General features: G+C 41.2%; 3 protein-coding genes across 3 annotated transcripts in view; 2 read left to right on the top strand and 1 right to left on the bottom strand.

Moving 5' to 3' along the window:
• Positions 1-840, top strand: part of LOC118407100 — a 4893-nt gene extending 4053 nt beyond the window's left edge. The window contains exon 2 of the mRNA XM_035807518.1: positions 680-840. Coding sequence (XP_035663411.1) covers positions 680-840 — 161 coding nt within the window. The remainder of the gene's footprint in view (positions 1-679) is intronic.
• A 990-nt stretch (positions 841-1830) lies between these two features.
• LOC118406286 (sialin-like) lies at positions 1831-9360 on the top strand. Its single transcript, XM_035806215.1, has 10 exons — positions 1831-1900; positions 3500-3778; positions 4274-4504; positions 4917-5004; positions 5381-5467; positions 6372-6496; positions 6947-7096; positions 7451-7580; positions 8164-8405; positions 8737-9360. The coding sequence occupies exons 1-10, from the start codon at positions 1883-1885 to the stop codon at positions 8995-8997; spliced, it is 1611 nt and encodes a 536-aa protein (XP_035662108.1). The 5' UTR covers positions 1831-1882; the 3' UTR covers positions 8998-9360.
• A 3021-nt stretch (positions 9361-12381) lies between these two features.
• LOC118407097 lies at positions 12382-15248 on the bottom strand. The gene is made up of 4 exons (XM_035807517.1): positions 15104-15248; positions 14480-14562; positions 13327-13441; positions 12382-12662 (listed from the first exon to the last, which is right to left on the bottom strand). The coding sequence occupies exons 1-4, from the start codon at positions 15246-15248 to the stop codon at positions 12382-12384; spliced, it is 624 nt and encodes a 207-aa protein (XP_035663410.1).
• Between the last annotated feature and the right edge of the window lie 2207 nt (positions 15249-17455).

Genomic DNA, 17455 nt, shown 5'->3' with positions numbered 1-17455 from the left:
ACATCTGTCAAAATTTCGCTAACATGTATTGTGGTGAATGTGAACTATTGCCTTAAGTATAGTCATTTTTGACGGTGCAGTTTTTTTTTTGCTTTATATACATACTGACTGCAGCGTTCTTCACATCATATTGAAAACTACTGCTACTTTGATCCACGTGCACATTGCAGGGTGGTATAGTCCATTACTAAAATAATGACAGCTATATGATCTCCCCTTTCCACTAGGAAGGCGCTCTCGCCACACTCTCTCTGTGACATTGAATTTGAAAGATCGCTCAACGCATTGCAGAGGAAAGAAACGAAATTTTTTACACTTTGTGTGTTTTGCTGTTTCTTAGTTGGGTTATATGACACTCAATTTCAAAATTTGTTTTAAAGTTGGCTTCTTATCCTTTATGCCATGAGTTTAGGGTGTCTTTTAATTAAACAATATTATCATATAGCCAGGCGCCGCGGACCAATCAGAAGGCCCCGTTCCATGTTGGTTATGACGCCGTAACATATAGATTTCGCCCGGCCCAGACCGGTGTTTATCGCTCCTTCTGATTGGTCAGAATGCATTGACACGGGCACCGGTTTTATTCGGTGGTTATAGCGAAGGCACAGACGTTATGACACCATATACACCTCGGGGCGGGTCAGTAGCTCTTAATTCTACTGCGGACAGCAAACTGTAGCAGCCTGGCAGAAAGTCTTCTACGTCAGCGCCGCCATTTCCGTTTCCGGTTCCGTCGTGGCTCTGGGGTTCCTCCGGACTGATCCGGTTTCCTGGGCGCAGGACCCGGATGTAGACAAACTGTTCCAGCCAGCACGGCACAAACTGATAAATGACAGATAGAGATAAAGAAAACTGTTGTCCAGTACTTGTTTACGATACCACAGTGTGAAGTAAAAAAAAAAACTTTTATGGATTTATTGTTACTTGTTGTCACCTCTGCGTTCCACGTCATATTGCATTTGGGCAAGTCTTACATTTTGTACATTCCAATATTTCAATAAAGACAACAAGAAAATACGCCAGGCTTGCATCTGCTTGGATGTCATATCAGATCGCCGGGTAGATTAATTAATACCCTACGAACGACAGCGCGCCGTAACACATTCCGGTAAGCTGTATTTAAAGACACCTGTCCGACTTTGTCATCATCGACCTTTGGTTCAAATTTGCTTTTGTGTTGAGACTTTGGTCTAGCCTGACTAAACTCGTGCTCCTAGCGGCATGCCCTACAATTGCCGCCGCCCTAAGAGGAGGACATTGACCCCAGTCAGCGAGAGATTGTGTAAACACAGCTACTATAAAGTACGCCGGAACAAGCAAACGAGAAAAATCCGAATCTAACTTCTAAATTTTCGTACTCACGCTTTTTTGCCAACATAAGTGATCTTTACCCAGCCCATGTACAATATTCGATGAATGCTATGTCTTTTGATGTAAAGGAAAGTTTGTAACTTTATCCTTAATAAAAGAATAAACCCCACTCGTATGCAGCATAATGGACAATTACATCAATTCAGGGCAAAGTCGAGGTGCCAATTTATCATCCTGACCCGATTACAAGGACCAGGACCAATCAGATGGCTGCTAGCAGGTGCAAACTAAAATAAGCCCTACAAAGATGTCCTTTGTAATGTATTGACGGTATCTGACAGCCAGTAATAGATGGACAATATGTCTGAAATATTTCTCTCTGCCCCTCGCGTGCCACTAGTTTAGTGTTAATTAGTTACTCTGCATCTGAAAGAACCGACTTCATGGGCGTTGACCTCGCTAGAAATCTAGTTCATGTCATTCAGAGCTTACCCCCCCCCCGCAAGGTATATTCTTCCAAGTACAAAGGTCGAACAAACAAGTCTTCATAACAGAAGGGAAGACTGCTGCAATGGCGTGCACAAAGAGAGTAAGTGTATGTTCATTCCAAGTACTATGACGTTTTCTGTAGGTATTCTAGTTTCTACAGACCGAGATTTGATTATCTTTATGCCGAAACGTTTATTTCTGATAAAGGCTTGGGTAGGAGTGTGACGGCCGAAAACAAATGGTATTAACGGTCATGCCGTCCGGTTATGCGTCTACGTTCACTTAAGCCTACGAATAATCCCCATGGTTTATTAATATGCCTTGTCCTGTAATCAAGTTTGATATTCTGACGAGAGCAAGGGCATGTTAGTTGTGTGTTGGTCCCTATCCGGTAGTTTAGAGTTTGAGATAACGGTACTAAGGAGGTTAGAGTCCGAATAGAGCTACAATGAGCACCCTGACTTTCTGGTAATCGTACCATCGGGACGTCGCCACGATATTTACGGTGCCTGGGTGCTGGTGTCCCACTTAGTTCATTAGTGCAAGCCGGGGAAATTTAACGGCGATAAGGCAAGCTGCAAAGACAGACTAACAAAAACAAAAACAAAAATTATTGCTCAAACCCCTTCTGCAAGACGTCGATCGCGCTGCGCTCTCTCACTGCAACCTAAAAACAGATGTGTGTAACCTTTGATTTCACATTGGGCATATTATACAAATTCTGCAGGTGCGACTGAAAAGACAACACAACACACAAAGCGTATAAGTATTGTATAATAACCAAGTCTGGCCTTTCAGTCAATAACTCAAACTAAACATGACTGCTGATCTATGACCCCCTGAAACTTCGACTTTGATCTACGATAAAGCATTCTAACGCTCAGTTGTGTATATATTGTTATTTTGTTATTATTGTTTATTTTCTCTGATTTCTTTGTTCATTTCATTTTGTTTTTAGTATGTGGCACACGACAGTAAAGCAATGAGCCGCCTACACTGTTTAAAAACAACAGAAATAAATAAAGAAGTAAAAAGAACGTTTTTTTCTTCAACACAATTCTTTCAATCTATTGGATGATCTTTGAAATCTTATGTCGCACGGTTGCAAGGATGCATTACATAGCGCTACATTGTATTGGCGGTATGAAGCGGTTATGGTCGCCTGGAACATCAGCGAACACAGTCTACTAATAGTTTTGTATCCTAGTGGTAATCTAAAGGTTTGATAAATGTGTTGCGAATTTGGAAACGTTCGGTAACCGCAAGTGAACCATATCTCCACAGTACTTCCCCGCCAATGTTTACCGTGCAAGTTGCGTATTCTGTTGACCGTATACTTTGCCTATGTTTGCACTACGTCCCAGAGTATTTAATCAATACCTTAAGGTGGGATCACACCTGCGTATATGTTTTAGTCCGTATGAGGCGCGCATGGGAGTATTTACCTCCACCAGGCCCCACAGGTCGTTGGAAAAATAATAAAAATTGGACAAACGTAAACAAGGTAACATGTCAGACGAGTTAGCTGGGTCGCTAACAATACATACGGTCAGCTAACTCATCTGGCATGTTTTGTATCTATATTTGTCCAATTTGTACTATTTTTCCCGCGACCTGTGGAGCCTGGTAGAGACTAGACGGACTTGAATATATACGCATGTATGACCCCACCTTAACCCTTGCTGCCCTTCACCCTTAGGTGACCGGCTGTATTTCGACCCGGTACTCGTTGGCCGTCCTTCTCATGGGATTCATCATTTACTTCTTCAGCCTGCGGTCAAACTTCAGTATTATCGTCGTTGCTATGGTGAAAAATTCTGCGAACAACGAAGTTAACAGCTCCAGTGAGAACGAGTGTTCTAATGTAAACACGACCCAGGTTATAAAGAATTTTACACGCGAAAACAACACGGCTTTTGAACTGCACAACGAGACGAGAAAATTGTGGCACGCAAACAGTACAGATTATAAAAGTCAGGTAAGATATTTGAGTTTTAACGTTCTCTCTTTTTCCGTACTCTCTTTTGTTACAGTCTTTTAACCCTATCCATACAGGGCAATTTTTTTCATGAATTTTGACCAATTACGTCATCACATTAGCATAATTTATGAACTTCTAATTATAAATTCCACACTTATATATTAGATATGTTAGATATTGAAAGTGGTTATACCAAAGTGATTTTTGTTCAATATGCCTTTCAAGTAATGTTTTCGTTTGTGGTTTTGTTTGCCTACAGTTTAACAAAGTACATGTACATGTATCTCAATGCTCTATTCATAGTTGTAATATTGTTTAGTTCAAGTCAGTTAAGGTGGCATAACACATTTCTATCCGCCATCCCCGTATATTATACCCCGCACTCATTGGTAGTTCGGGTTAAAAGAAGGGTGACTCAGAATAGTTGCAAAATACTGTATATATGATGTGACAATATTGTAAATTTAACCAATTTCCTTTCTTTTTCTTCAGGGCAAGTTTTCCTGGGACCCCATCACGCAAGGCCGCATCATCGGTGCCTACTCGTACGGCCACGTCTTCAGTCAGGTGATGGGAGGGTTCCTGGAGGCCAGGTTTGGTGGGAAGAAAGTTCTCGGCCTGAGCATCCTGCTCTCCTCCGTTCTGACTCTGCTCACACCCGCGGCTGCCTTCGCTGGAGAATGGTGGCTTTTTGTAGTTCGAGTGGCGGTCGGATTTGTGCAGGTAAAACTTAATAAAAGAATGTAGTTACTTCGTCCTAATGTAATGCAACATCGACGTCAGTTCCATCGTCATTGGGAACAGAAAAATTAACAGATTTGAAGATCAGTAAGATACCTTTGATAGTCAAATGTTTAATAGAATAACGGAAATGCCCTTTTCAGACTGTTTCAGCCCAAAAATGCATGATTGCGTCCTAATTACGTCACATTACGCTATAAAGATACCAAATTTAAAGAGAATAATGGACAATTTTATCTATAATTTAGTGCATCATCGTGTTGTGAGTCAATACTCTTCTAACTCACCATCTGTCCAAATCGACCGCTTTTGCCCGGTCCCCCGGGTGGTCGTCTTGGGAAGGTTTAACTGTACGTTCTTCTTCATCATCATCATTACCCCACATTCTTCGTAGGGTGTGACATACCCGAGTATCTTTGGCATCTTGTCCCGATGGGCCCCGCCTTCGGAGAGAGGTCGTCTTCTTACAATTGTCACTACCGGTAAGCCACCACACACAGACAAGAACAACTGTTACAGATACTGCCTTTCGTTATTTTAGTTTATTATCTTAAGATTGGTTCATGTTTGCTTGCGCCTGTGTAAGTGTGTATGTATGCATTCATACATGTATGATTATACAATATATTATGTTTGTTTGCGTGTTTCTGTGTGTTTAAGTTGTGCATGTATGTGCATATCATCTAACGTATGTGAGAAGAGAAAGTGTTGAATAATGAATAGATGTGTACATACACGATACTCAATAAGAGAATAGAAATGTACCTTTTGTATATAGAATAGCTACACTAGCGTAAACGAAGAGGCAATTATTATATATTATATTATTATACAAAGAATTTTTTTCCGTTAACACAGGTGAAACCTTGGGAGTCTTTGTGGGTTTTACATTGACAGCACGTCTCATCACACTGTTTGGCTGGGCTGTTACCCTGTACATAACAGGTGAGGCAGTATCGTTTTTAAAGTGTTTGTTTGTATGTTTGTTTGTTTGTTTGTTTGAACCTTTATTTATTCATGAAAAGCTCAAATCAGCCTGCAGGCCGCTTTTCATTGAGGTCATGAGGGAAGAGGCAAAGGTCAGACAAAGTATATAACACAGATACAGTTACATCGTTTATAAGTCCTATAAGTCTATATACAAAATTTTTACATACATACGAAGAAAGAAACTTTTTATTTTCCTTTTAACAAAATGATAATGCATCTCTTATGCTCCTCCACATCATAATCAGTATCATCTTCAAAAGCAGCAATTTGAGATCGTCTTAATTTACACTTCAGATCTGGCAGAAGCTGTAGCCAATGCATTACATTGGTATTTTATAACATCTTATTTATCACCTTTATCATCATCATTTGTATCATCAGCATTAGCATCAGCAATATCATTTTATTGAGATATATAAAGTGTAGCATTATTATATTTAGATCGCTGGTCATGTCGATAAATTACTGCGAACTGAATTTTCGACTATTTCGCAGGATTTAATAGGCGCTCTAAGGCAACATAAATTTATTTCAGAAAACTTGTAAGTCAAGTCTTTGTCCCGGTTTTACATGGGGGTTGAATCGACAAACTCTTCAAAAACAATTGAGATCTCATTCTGTATTGTCTACCCGACATATATTATGCATCGTAATATTTTCCCCATCTTGATTAAGAATGACTTAAGGTGCGCTCCCACCGCACCGTGTCAAGCTTGCGTCACTGCGGGGTTCACACAGTGCGGTGGGAGCGCACCTTTACCATGCTGCGTTTACTTCATACCCACTGGCACTTACATCACTCAACATAACAGGGCAATATAATTCGATGCTCTTTTCCCTTTCTGCATTGTACTTGTAGGTGGAGCTGGCCTGGTGTTTTGCTTTATCTGGTGTCTCCTAGCGTTTGACTCGCCTTCTGTACACCCGACGATATCTGAAGTTGAAAGGAAATATATCGAGTCAAATTTGGAGACAACAACAAAGGTAACGTATGGTTAGCTGGTGGCTGGTTCTTGCCTATCCACAGCACCGGTTTGAAGACGTATTACTCAAACAAAAATTGTATCTTATGTCGGCGCGTATTTGTGTATGTGTATGTATGTATGTATGCGTTTGTGTATGTGTGTGTGCGTGTGTGTGTGTGTGTGTGTGTGTGTGTGTGTGTGTGTGTGTGTGTGTGTGTGTGTGTGTGTGTGTGTGTGTGTGTGTGGCCATGCATGTCTGTGCGTACACATGTGCAAGGCGCCTTTGGATTTGTGTATATTTACACACAATCGACCTGGCGGTCGCTTTTCATAGAGAATACATATCGTGTACATGTATTCCTCTGTTTAAAAGTAGAACTAGTAGTCATTGGCATGAAAATCTACTACCCACTTTTAAATATGCTAACACTTGTTTGATATTGGGTTCTGTATTAATTTTCATTCATAGAGAAGAGAGATCCCTTGGTTCAAAATGCTCACATCGCCACACTTATGGGTACTGATCTACATCCACTGTACTGACGGTTGGGGATTTTACATGATGCTAACCTGCCTGCCGTTGTACATGGATACAATACTCAACTTTAACCTTGATGCGGTGAGTAAACTGTACGAAATTGGGATTTACCAATGGCAATGTATGCCTAAAATGGTTGATTTTAACATTTGGTGCTTTGATGCAACGATTATCATACGTACCACGTAGCTCAGTGGCAGTGTGTTCGACTCGGAACCGAGAGGTTGCGGGTTCGAATCCGGCTGCTGTGTTACCGATCTTGTGCCCTTGTGAAAGGCACTTTACACGGCTTTCCTCACTTAACTCAGGTCAAAATGAGTACCTAGCTTCGGCTAGGGCCGTCCCTCGGACGTTAAGTGTAGATGACGACTTTGCATTTTAAGTGTGGAATTGCTTACTATGATTTAAATGACAGTGGTTTTTATTTACGTACAGAATGGAGCTTTGTCCGCTATGCCATACCTGACTCTCATGGCATCAAGGATACTGTCTAGTGTCATCATCGATGCCATCATTAAACTATCGAGGTTTAAGAAGGTCAACATTAGAAAGACATCCTTACTAGGTAAGATATCATTTTTGATCTCTCTTTCAAGATCAAATCCCAAAGTTATCTTACAACACTTTAAAAGTTTTCTATCGTATACTTCTGCACAAAACATTAAAAGTTACATTTTACAGCACATGCACAGTTGCGATGCAGCGTGGTATATGATGTAGACAATGTAAATGATGTAGATAAGAGTTAGACGGTCATTGTCAAAGTCCTGGAACTTGGACGATAATGCTTTGCCACTGTATCCTATTGAAATACTGTTATGTCTTTTTTCCAAAGAACTTTCAAACTCCGAAGTACGCATGTGAAGCAAAAGGAATTATAAATGATGTGTAAAGGAAACGGCCACTAACTTGTAAACAATCATGGCTTCGACCATTTTCTTGATATGCCCTACAAAGCTGTTTTGTTTATGTGTCATGTACGTCGACCTTTGACATATTACCCACAATTCCTGTCCTTGCAAATTCGTCCTAGGATGTTTGAGAAAACTGTGTTAACTTGATTTTGTTTTAAATAAACGACGTATGTCTCTGAAAAAAAGTCAAGAAATACGTTTAGTGCTTACAAAATGACATTCGACAATTTGCAGCTTTAGCTGGCGTTGGCGCATGCCTTGTTGCTGTTGGTCACGTGAGATGTGACTCCACAGCAGCCATCGCCATGTTGTGTCTGGCCACGGTCATGCAAGGTGTGATGGTTCCTGGGTTTTACCCGAGCTACACAGAACTCACACTCGGGTTCTCCGGAGTAGCGTTTGGACTCAGCAACGCAGTAGCAAACTGCGCAGGATTCATTGTGCCTCTGACGGTGGGAATTATTACAGACGAAAACGTAAGTACCGCGAAAGCACACCATGACTGAATTTTGAATTATTTCTTACATCTTCAAAAAATCAATTTAATAAAGAAATATCATACAGTAAAGACTTAAAACGTGTGTCAAAGAATATTTGCATAGACATGTGTATTGTTATAGATATTTGTTTTAATTTTAGCCCGCTGCAATAACCTTAAAATAGGTCAGAAGTCATCTTTATACCCACATATTTGCATAAATAGCGCTGCACATGAGGAATATGCTAGGTAATTTTTAACGTTATCCCAATTTTGGCCTTGAGTTGTTTATACTCCAAAATATCATTATGTTATTCTACTGCGGACAGCAAACACTAGCAGCCTGGCAGAAAGTCTTCTACATCGGCGCCGCCATTTCCGTTTCCGGTTCCGTCATGGCTCTTCTGTTCCTCCGGACTGATCCGGTTTCCTGGGCGCGAGACCCGGATGAGGCACAGGTCCCGGATGAAGCACAGGACCCGGATGAAGATAAACTGCTGCAGCCAACACGGGACAAGTTAATACGTGTGTTTGAGGATGGCGAGAAAGAAGGCTCTTGCCCAGACCTTGTTTACGAGACAACAGTGTGAAGTAAAACTGCATTAATTAATAATATATTGTTATTATGTATTGTCAGCAATACGTTTGCCACCATAATGGTGACCAACTTGCATTTAGATTTTCATCAAATAAGTAGACATTTCCGACATTCCAATCTCACAATGTATGATTTTAGGTGTCAATTAAAATATCACACAACAATACGCTGCATAGGAGGGACAACTAGAAATTTAAGTAGATAATCAAAAGGTGTAAATAGGTACTTAAAGTAAAATTATAAATTGGAGCTTGGTCGTGACTCCTAGTTTTCAATTGTCTGAAAATTGGCTATATTGGCCCTCCATGTACCGCTTACCGCCCCTAATGATACAATGTATGAAAGATGCAGAGTAGTGTTACATATTTTTTTTTCATATCTGACCAACGTTTAGCTAGTAACCGTGAGCACCAGGGTGTGTGTGTGAGTGTGTGTGTGTGTGTGTGGTGTTCAGTACCAAGGACAGCTCGGTTTTACGTTTGTAAATCTGACATAGTGTGTTCGATTTTTGCTAGGTAATTACCTTCGCCAAGAAGGTTATATTTTCGGTTATGGCATTGGTGTGTGAGTCTTCATGTAGGTTAACTCTATATAACTCGCCAATTTGTGTATGAATTTTCATGATATTTGGCATTTCAGTAGTGGTTGCGGAAAGGAAGGTCGAGGTCTAAAATGGTTGGCGTAGCTTTTTTTGTCAGGACGGTAGCGGGTCGAGTGTGTGTTCGTTTGTTTGCGGACAGCATAGCTCGAGACGTTGCGGATGGTTGTGCATAATCCCTGGTAGGTATACGTAGGGGATGGAAAAGGGAAGGTCAAGTTCGATAATGGGTCTCCTAGCGGCAAGTTACGGTACTGTAGCAAAGGTTCAACGTTAGAGGTAAAATTTTCCTCAAGTGCCATGTTCATGATTTTTAAGTAGTGGATACGTCTTTGAACAGGGACTTATTCGCGGAGGTTGTGCCCCCTAGGGGCTTTAAAAGGGAATTCCTCAAGAAATGTTGGACGGATTGTCATGATAGTTGGTGTGTCGATAGTTTGAGTGATAATTATATAATCAGTTTTAATCATGTTAATCCGTAGCTTATTGACATGATCGATGAAGGAAGTTGAGAAATCAGGAATGTTATGTTTTTGGTAGCGTTCGTCGGTTTGCGGGGAACACACATTCATGCAGTCGTTTGCTATATGGGTAGGTACTCTTCAGTAATGCATAAATAACACCATAAAGTCTTGAATAAAGACATGATTATTTGGAGAGATGTGTTCGTGGAACTCTAGTTTGCATATAACTTTTGCTGCTCACAAAACGTCGTGTAAGGCTACGAATATTGTCTTTTTGTTCCACCGTATGTCAGCTTGTAAGGGTATTGTCCGGTAGCATGCGCTTTGAAGGAAATATGGTAGGGGGCGAATTTAACTACACATAAACACCTACCAAGGTTTTCTGCGTTATGCTTATTGCTCATCTTTGTTTCAGATTTTTGGGTGAAGCAATTTCGCCGCCTCCTGTTTTTTTCTAATTGGGGTATGACAAGATCAAAAAAAGAAAGAAAGCTAGACAAGAGGGACGAGAGGTTTTTTTGACAGTTTTCATTTTTCTTCAACATTTCAAAAAACATACAAGAGAAGAAGGAAAGAAAAAGGGATGTGTGAAGCCACCGACTACATGCTTCTTTTATCGAAATATACTGATGTCATCCTTCTACGCAGGGACATCCAACAGCGAAACAGCCTGTCTGGATGTATCTTTGTAGAGCAATTTGTCCGAGCGTGCACAATTGCACCATCCTTTTGAAAGGAAATAGCTCGGGAAGGGGTTGACGGATCATCGTGATTTTTTATATGTAGATAACTTCGGAGATGCTTTCCATAAATTATGGATATCAATGCAACCAGGGGCTAATTTGCATAATAAATGAACGCAGTTTATTAAGCCACAGTATTTCTACTAGGGCATTTAAAAATAACATATGTAACTAGAAAAGAGGGAAAGATCGATAGGCATCAATTATACAAATCGTTACTTAATTTACTTTAATTAATGAGATATTGTTATTGTAGTGTTAAATGATGAAAATTTCATTCTTTCAACATGTGGTAGCAACATGTACGTTAAGTTGGACATGCGGACGTAAGTCATGCAAATTAGGGTCTCATTTATATAATTCATGAGAAAATGCTACAATAGCTTTCTTTGCTAAGACTTTCATACCTTGAATACATTATTATTCAGGTAGAGGACGCCAACTGATATTTTCCATGCAAATGAGGACCTCATTTGTATAATCGATGAGAAAAATTTATGATTATAGTCACTCGTCACACAAGAGATCGCCTTTCGTGTTAACAGCAATGCCCTACAAACATCCATCGCGTGAAACAATCTTCATACATACAGCTAGGCGAAAGGAACACAAATACAACACACCTACAACAACAACAATAATTAATACTTATAAACAATAAAACCGTCACCATGGCAATAGCTTTTAATGCCACGCTTATTGTTGTTATAGTTTTTAATTCAAGTTAAATTAAACCTAAAAGCAACCAATTGAATGGGTGTGAGCTTATTCTGAGTGAGATGTTCTCCCTTCAAAAGCTGTGGGAATTTTGCTTTATAAAACACAAATCAAATCAAAACAAAGTAATCAGTTCTTTATTTGCAACTACTAAGTTAACTTTTCATCACGTACTCTTCAAAAAGGAAAGAAGAGGGATTGATTGAAATGCTCACTATACTATTCTAAATGTTCCACAGAGCCAAGTTCCCACCCGAATTACAAGTCAGTTTTAAATTTCAAACTTTGTTATAACGGAATCAGCATATGGCCGTATCAGCTGTATGAAAAATTAACAAAAGAGATACATAACAACACGCTACCATTTGCTAAATTTAGTACTCCTAATCCCTACCAGAGTATCAAGTAAGGTCACTGCCTGTTATTCTCGATTACTTAATCGGCCATTGTGGCGTCTTGTACTGTAACGGTCGGTGTTTCGCTCAAAGTCCACGTTATGTCTTTCAAGAAAGCAATTTACGCAACTTTCTTCACTTCACTCAGGTGTAAATGTGTGCCTAGCATTGGAAAGGGACGTCCCTTGGATTACACATGACAATGTTAGAAAAGAGTCACTATATCATTAGATACAAACAGTGTTTCGAATTGGAGCTCCCATCACCATGTGTACTTGAAGTGCAATACATCACAGATACAATTGTTGTGCAACAAAAATTAGTCATTTACTAAAGCGTTTGGGCGAGACGCCTTCGCTGAGTGCAAAACAGAAGTGGTAAGTTTGTTTTTCCTGACTACAGCAAGACATGATTTTGACTCATTCGGCTAAGCCTGAAAACCAATTTAGTTTGTACATCTCATGCACAGGCCATCCAGTGGACACTGGCAGAGTACAGCAACGAATCTTCCCACGTGCCGAGTGCCACCATGAGGCTTGTCTTGGTGGCGCTAAACACCCGGGCTTTGACGCGGATGTTAGTATTAAGGACGTGGTCCACATGCGCCAAGCCGATGGTCACCATGGGGATTGTGCGGAAGGCCCTACTAAACGTGGCTTCCAGGTGTAGGAATCGGAGTCCAGTTGCTGAGCCGGTACTGAACACACCATCATATGGTGTTTCCATCAAACCAGACTCACCTGAAGCAACAACAACAGTAACACAAACAATGAAACGCACGCTAATCACGTGCTTGCAAAGACAGAAAGATTTCCTCCCCTCATTGCCATGACTTACCTATGCAATTACGACGAACGGCCATACGATTATTACTCACTGCTAAGGCTTACGTTACATTTGCAAACCGGGGCCCGGACAGACTGTTTGTGGCAATGAAAAATAGAAATGAATACGTGAAAATATACACAAATAATGCCCATGACTATTACGTGTTGTGTACTTCGGTGTCTTTTATATCATAGTTTTCGTTCTTTAAAGCTGCCCGACCGGGTTCCAATTGGGAAATGTGACGTAGGCAAAAACAATTATCTGCTTTCTTTATGTCTTACACCATCTCTCTCTCTGTCTGTCTCTCTCTCTGTCTGTCTCTTTGTCTCTCTCTCTCTCTTTGTCTCTCTCTCTCTTTCTTTCTCCCTCTCTCTCTCTCTCTCTCTCTCTCACTTTCTCTCTGTGTCTCTCTTTCTCTCTCTCTCTCTCGTTCACTCTCTCTCGCTCTCTCGGTCTGTCTCTCGCTCGCTCGCCCGCTCCTGACAGCAACTTCTCCACCCATTGACCACCAGTGTAATTCCCAATACTTCATTTTATACGTCTCCTTATACGATTTTAATCATCATCAGTACTTACAGCGTTCGATGTACTCCCGCTGTTCCAGGTCTTCCAGAGAGCCGTGCAGGGCGCTTATGGTCGAGTTGAGATCGCCTTGGCCCGCCTGGAGTTTTGCGATTTGGCTTTGGAAAGGCTACATTGGCACAAACCATAATATTGAATGAATGAATGACCTTTATTGTACATTTGTGCTCAAACAAGCTAAGTACAGGTCGTAGCGCTAGTGATAATGTACAATTTTGACAAAAAGGTATCTTATCATCTCTACATATGCTAATACATTCTAGTATGTACAAGTTCAACTTCTTCTTGCTTCTTAAAACAGTTATAAACATAAGGACCGATGGAATCAATAATGTCTGGTTTATCTAGTTGCACGAGAAATATGAATTTTTCCGTGGTATTCAAGTATCGGAAATTAGGATGCACTAAGCTATGGGACTGACTGACTAACTGACCACATGTACGTGTGTGTGTGTGGGGGGTCTTTTTAGTAAGCCACGCTCACACACAATGTGCAATTTTCAGCGAGGGACGTACGACGGTTTTACAACTATCCGAAGAGTTCCCCTACTACTTGTTTAAAACTTGTAAATCTGTCGTGCGACGTACACGGACAAAATTACCTACATGTGTATGCAGTTTGCAGGTTTGATCAACATTGTGCCAAGTGCTACACACCTGGAAAGCGATTGGTTTCACCAAAGACTTAAAAATCGATTTAATCGATACAAAAATAGAAGCCTGTGCGTTATTCTAAAGCTGAGGGCACAACCCGCCGTACGTGCAAATACGTGCTGTCTACGTGCCAAAACGTGGGCAATCTTTTGGGATACGAAAGTGGTAAGTACCGCCTCCGTACGAACTCGTGTGGAATCCGACGGATTTTGGAGCACGCAGAGACGCCGTAGAACTTCACGTGCAGGCAAAACTTTGTGTGCCATCGGGCTGCGGATTCGACCCACCTACGCTCGTAGTACGGGCGACGCGCCTGCCCTGTACAGCCTGAACGTTTTTAGATATACGTGGCGGACGTGGCCTCCCATGAAAACGTACGGACAAATTGCACGTACGGCGGGTTGTGCCCTTAGCTTAAAGGACAGTTGTACCGGCTCTAGGCCCCAATGAACCGGCTAATAAAATACATGTACAAATACTAACTAAAACTGACCTTCAATCTGGACAGTAGTTCATTGATGCCTTCCAGTCTACCCCGGATGGTCTTCATCTCAGTGTGCAACTGTGTTACCCATCCTGTCAAGTGGAGAATGCTGATGTACTCTTTAATTTCTTTACAGTAAACTATTCCCGTAAATATTTCTACGGATTGGAATCTAAATACTTCTTTTTTGGGAACACTGAATAATTTGACATATCTTAAAGCTTTAAGAACAATACTTCGAACGTGATTGTGCCAAGACATACTGAAGCTAACAACAACCCCGATATGCATATGACTAGAAAATGATAGATATAGATTTTCTGAGAAAAAGAGTGGAATAGATCGGACGGATTCTTTCGGACGTTCTCTTTAGTTTAAGCGAGATTTAATTCCATTAGCCACATGGTACACCAATAGTGATTTCTTTTCCAGGTCCAATATAAATGAAACTACACATCGGCGGATTGCCAATGACTTAAAGCAGTGCACTGTTGTCAGCGAAAAGAAAAGGGACGTTTAGTTACTATTACAAGTTACTACTACAATTATGCACTGTAAAATATTCCAAAAAGGGTTAGACTATCTATTTATAGACAACTATACAAATTGTTGCAGTGAAGCGTCATTCCTTACCGTTTGTCTTTTGGACGGATTGCTTTAGAGAGTTGATATCCGACTGGAGGTTGGAGTTGCTGTTGATGCCTATGGGCGCTGTGTTGATGCCTTTGGGCGTCACCATCAACAGGAACAGTACAAGGAACGGTGACAACAGCGGCATGCTGGCTCCTCTATGGTCCTGCTAGTGCTCCAATCCCTTTATGAGTTAGAAGGTCCTGGGTTCGGTTCCCGTTTTGGTTCCGTACAGTATATAGTAGAGTGGACTCATCCTTCAGCTAAACGACATCTATCGCACCGCAGTCATCCCTCAATAAGACATCTGGAGCCGCATAGTTCAAGTTTCTGAACGTTTATTCAGTCTGTCGGCCAAACCGGTTTCGTTGCCTACAACTTCTTCAGTGGCTAGAGGCTAAATGACACAAGTTCGTGAAGCTCGCACTTATATACCTTTCCAGTGGAGAACGCCCTGGTATCTATCCAGTGCATATCGCCCTAGTGCATGGTGCCCTACGTATATAGGGCTTTTCGCTATGTATGACCTTACTTGACTTATATACCTTTTCATTGCATAATACTCTGGTAACTATCCAGTGCATATCGCCCTAGTGCATGGTGCCCTACGTATACAGGGCTTTTCTTACTTGACCTCTTATAGTGTGACTTCATCCATTGTTCTAAAACAGTTACATATGTCACAGAGGTTCCCTTAACACTATCGAGAATAAAGAAAAACAGTCTTCTTCAGTATGTTGCCCCCTCCTTCTTGCTGTATCATTGCTCTGGCTTGTAGCTCTGGCTTCTCAGCATATTGTAGCGCTTGAACAACTCGTACGCGACGTTCCTGTAGTTCTCTTTTCTCGATGGTGTGGTTGACGGTGGTGTCTTGGTTCCCTGTGTGGTTCTTCTTGGTGTCTTCCTTGTGTCTGATGTGGTGGCAGTGTTGTAGTCCATTGCGCGTCTCTGTAGAGGGCTTGACTTGCTTCTGCCTTCTTTGTCTTTATTTTAAGCACCAACTTCATTTTGTTGAGGGCTCAGGCACTGAAAGTAAAGGGATTATTTTCTTGGGTGCAAGTGCAGGTGGTCTGTGGGACTGGTTGGAGGCTTTTGGCTCCTCAGTGGGCAGGGGCGTCGCTCCCTGACCGCCGTGTTGTTGTGTGGCGGCGAGTACCCGTAGACTTTGGTCTTCCTGTGATGTACGGGATTACTTAGTTTTTTGGGAAGCACCGAACGAACGCTCCAAACTGTTCGCAAATGTAAGTTCAGTCCCAATGTGCATTCAGGGGACAAGGCCCATGCAGCCAGTTTTTAATCCTATGTGTCTAAACATTTCGTAAGCCTTCGGTCTATTTGTGTAGCCTTAGCCAAAACTAATTAAAACTAATTAGAATGACCTGAAATAAGGACATGGAAGCACGCTAATTGAGAGCAGACCGAGGTCATATATTGGGTTCCACCAAAAACACATGGTGTTTAATTTCCCTGCTTTATAGACATTTTAAGCAAGTGCCCAAAAAGGGATTATTTCCTCAAACTCCGCTAAACAAGATACAGAGCACTATCCGAGTCTGTTTCCGTGTGTTTTTTGTGTAGGTTTTGCTTTAAGTCTAGTACACCGTAAAAGCTACTAATTGAATTGGTGTGAGGTTACACAGAGTGACGTGTTCTTCCTTTAAAAGCTGTGGGAATTTTGTTTTATGTAACAAAAATTAAATCAAAACAAATCCTACCCCTGACTCGTGTAGAGAGAGAGAGAGAGAGAGAGAGAGAAAGAGAAAGAGACAGAGAGAAAGAGAGAAAGAGAGATATGGAGAGATTGAGAGAGAAATATGGTAGAAGATCAGCCGAAATGGAGGAGATCTAGAGAGAGGAGGAGAAAGAGAACTATACAGACAGATCTAGATCCTTTTTTCAAACAAAAATGCTCCTGTCCTTCGTTTTGCCGACACCGCCTTACAAACAATATGTCCTAAAGAAGGAACTTTAGAAAGTCTAATCTTGGCTAATTTTTTCATAACTAGATTTAAGCCAACTCAAAAGCCATTACCACATCATATCCAGAAGTAGAGATATTAAACCCAGAAGTTCTACTGCAGTACTATAACAAGCCGCTATATAGGAGGCCCAAATTCTAATAGTTTCCAGGTCAGATACTAAATATCAAAACAAGCCATCCGAGGTGCTCTCGAGTTATGCTGGTCTTTTACACACAACCACACATACTCACATACAGGGGTTACCCAAAATATAACCTTCTTGGCGAAGGTAGAAACTAACGCGGTATCGCACTGAACTGGAACGGATGCGGAGTCAGAGTCAGACCGAAAACGCCGGCGTCAGTGTTTGGACGAGAAGCTCCCTCTGGCGTTT

The sequence above is a fragment of the Branchiostoma floridae genome, chromosome 19 (assembly GCF_000003815.2).
Source record: "Branchiostoma floridae strain S238N-H82 chromosome 19, Bfl_VNyyK, whole genome shotgun sequence".
NCBI classification, from domain to species: domain Eukaryota; kingdom Metazoa; phylum Chordata; class Leptocardii; order Amphioxiformes; family Branchiostomatidae; genus Branchiostoma; species Branchiostoma floridae.
The sequence above is the reverse complement of the archived record's forward strand: the minus strand, read 5'-3'. Positions and strand labels throughout refer to the sequence as shown.

Excerpts from the sequence above, each read along its gene's own strand:
- LOC118406286 (XM_035806215.1), top strand. Across the intron at positions 7,581-8,163 it reads TAGAAAGACATCCTTACTAG|CTTTAGCTGGCGTTGGCGCA; the intron begins GTAAGATATCAT and ends GACAATTTGCAG. Across the intron at positions 8,406-8,736 it reads GAATTATTACAGACGAAAAC|CAAACACTAGCAGCCTGGCA; the intron begins GTAAGTACCGCG and ends TACTGCGGACAG.
- LOC118407097 (XM_035807517.1), bottom strand. The coding sequence starts at position 15,248 with ATGCCGCTGTTGTCACCGTTCCTTGTACTGTTCCTGTTGATGGTGACG. Across the intron at positions 13,442-14,479 it reads AACTACTGTCCAGATTGAAG|CCTTTCCAAAGCCAAATCGC; the intron begins GTCAGTTTTAGT and ends GTGCCAATGTAG. Across the intron at positions 12,663-13,326 it reads GCGGGAGTACATCGAACGCT|GTGAGTCTGGTTTGATGGAA; the intron begins GTAAGTACTGAT and ends TTGTTGCTTCAG.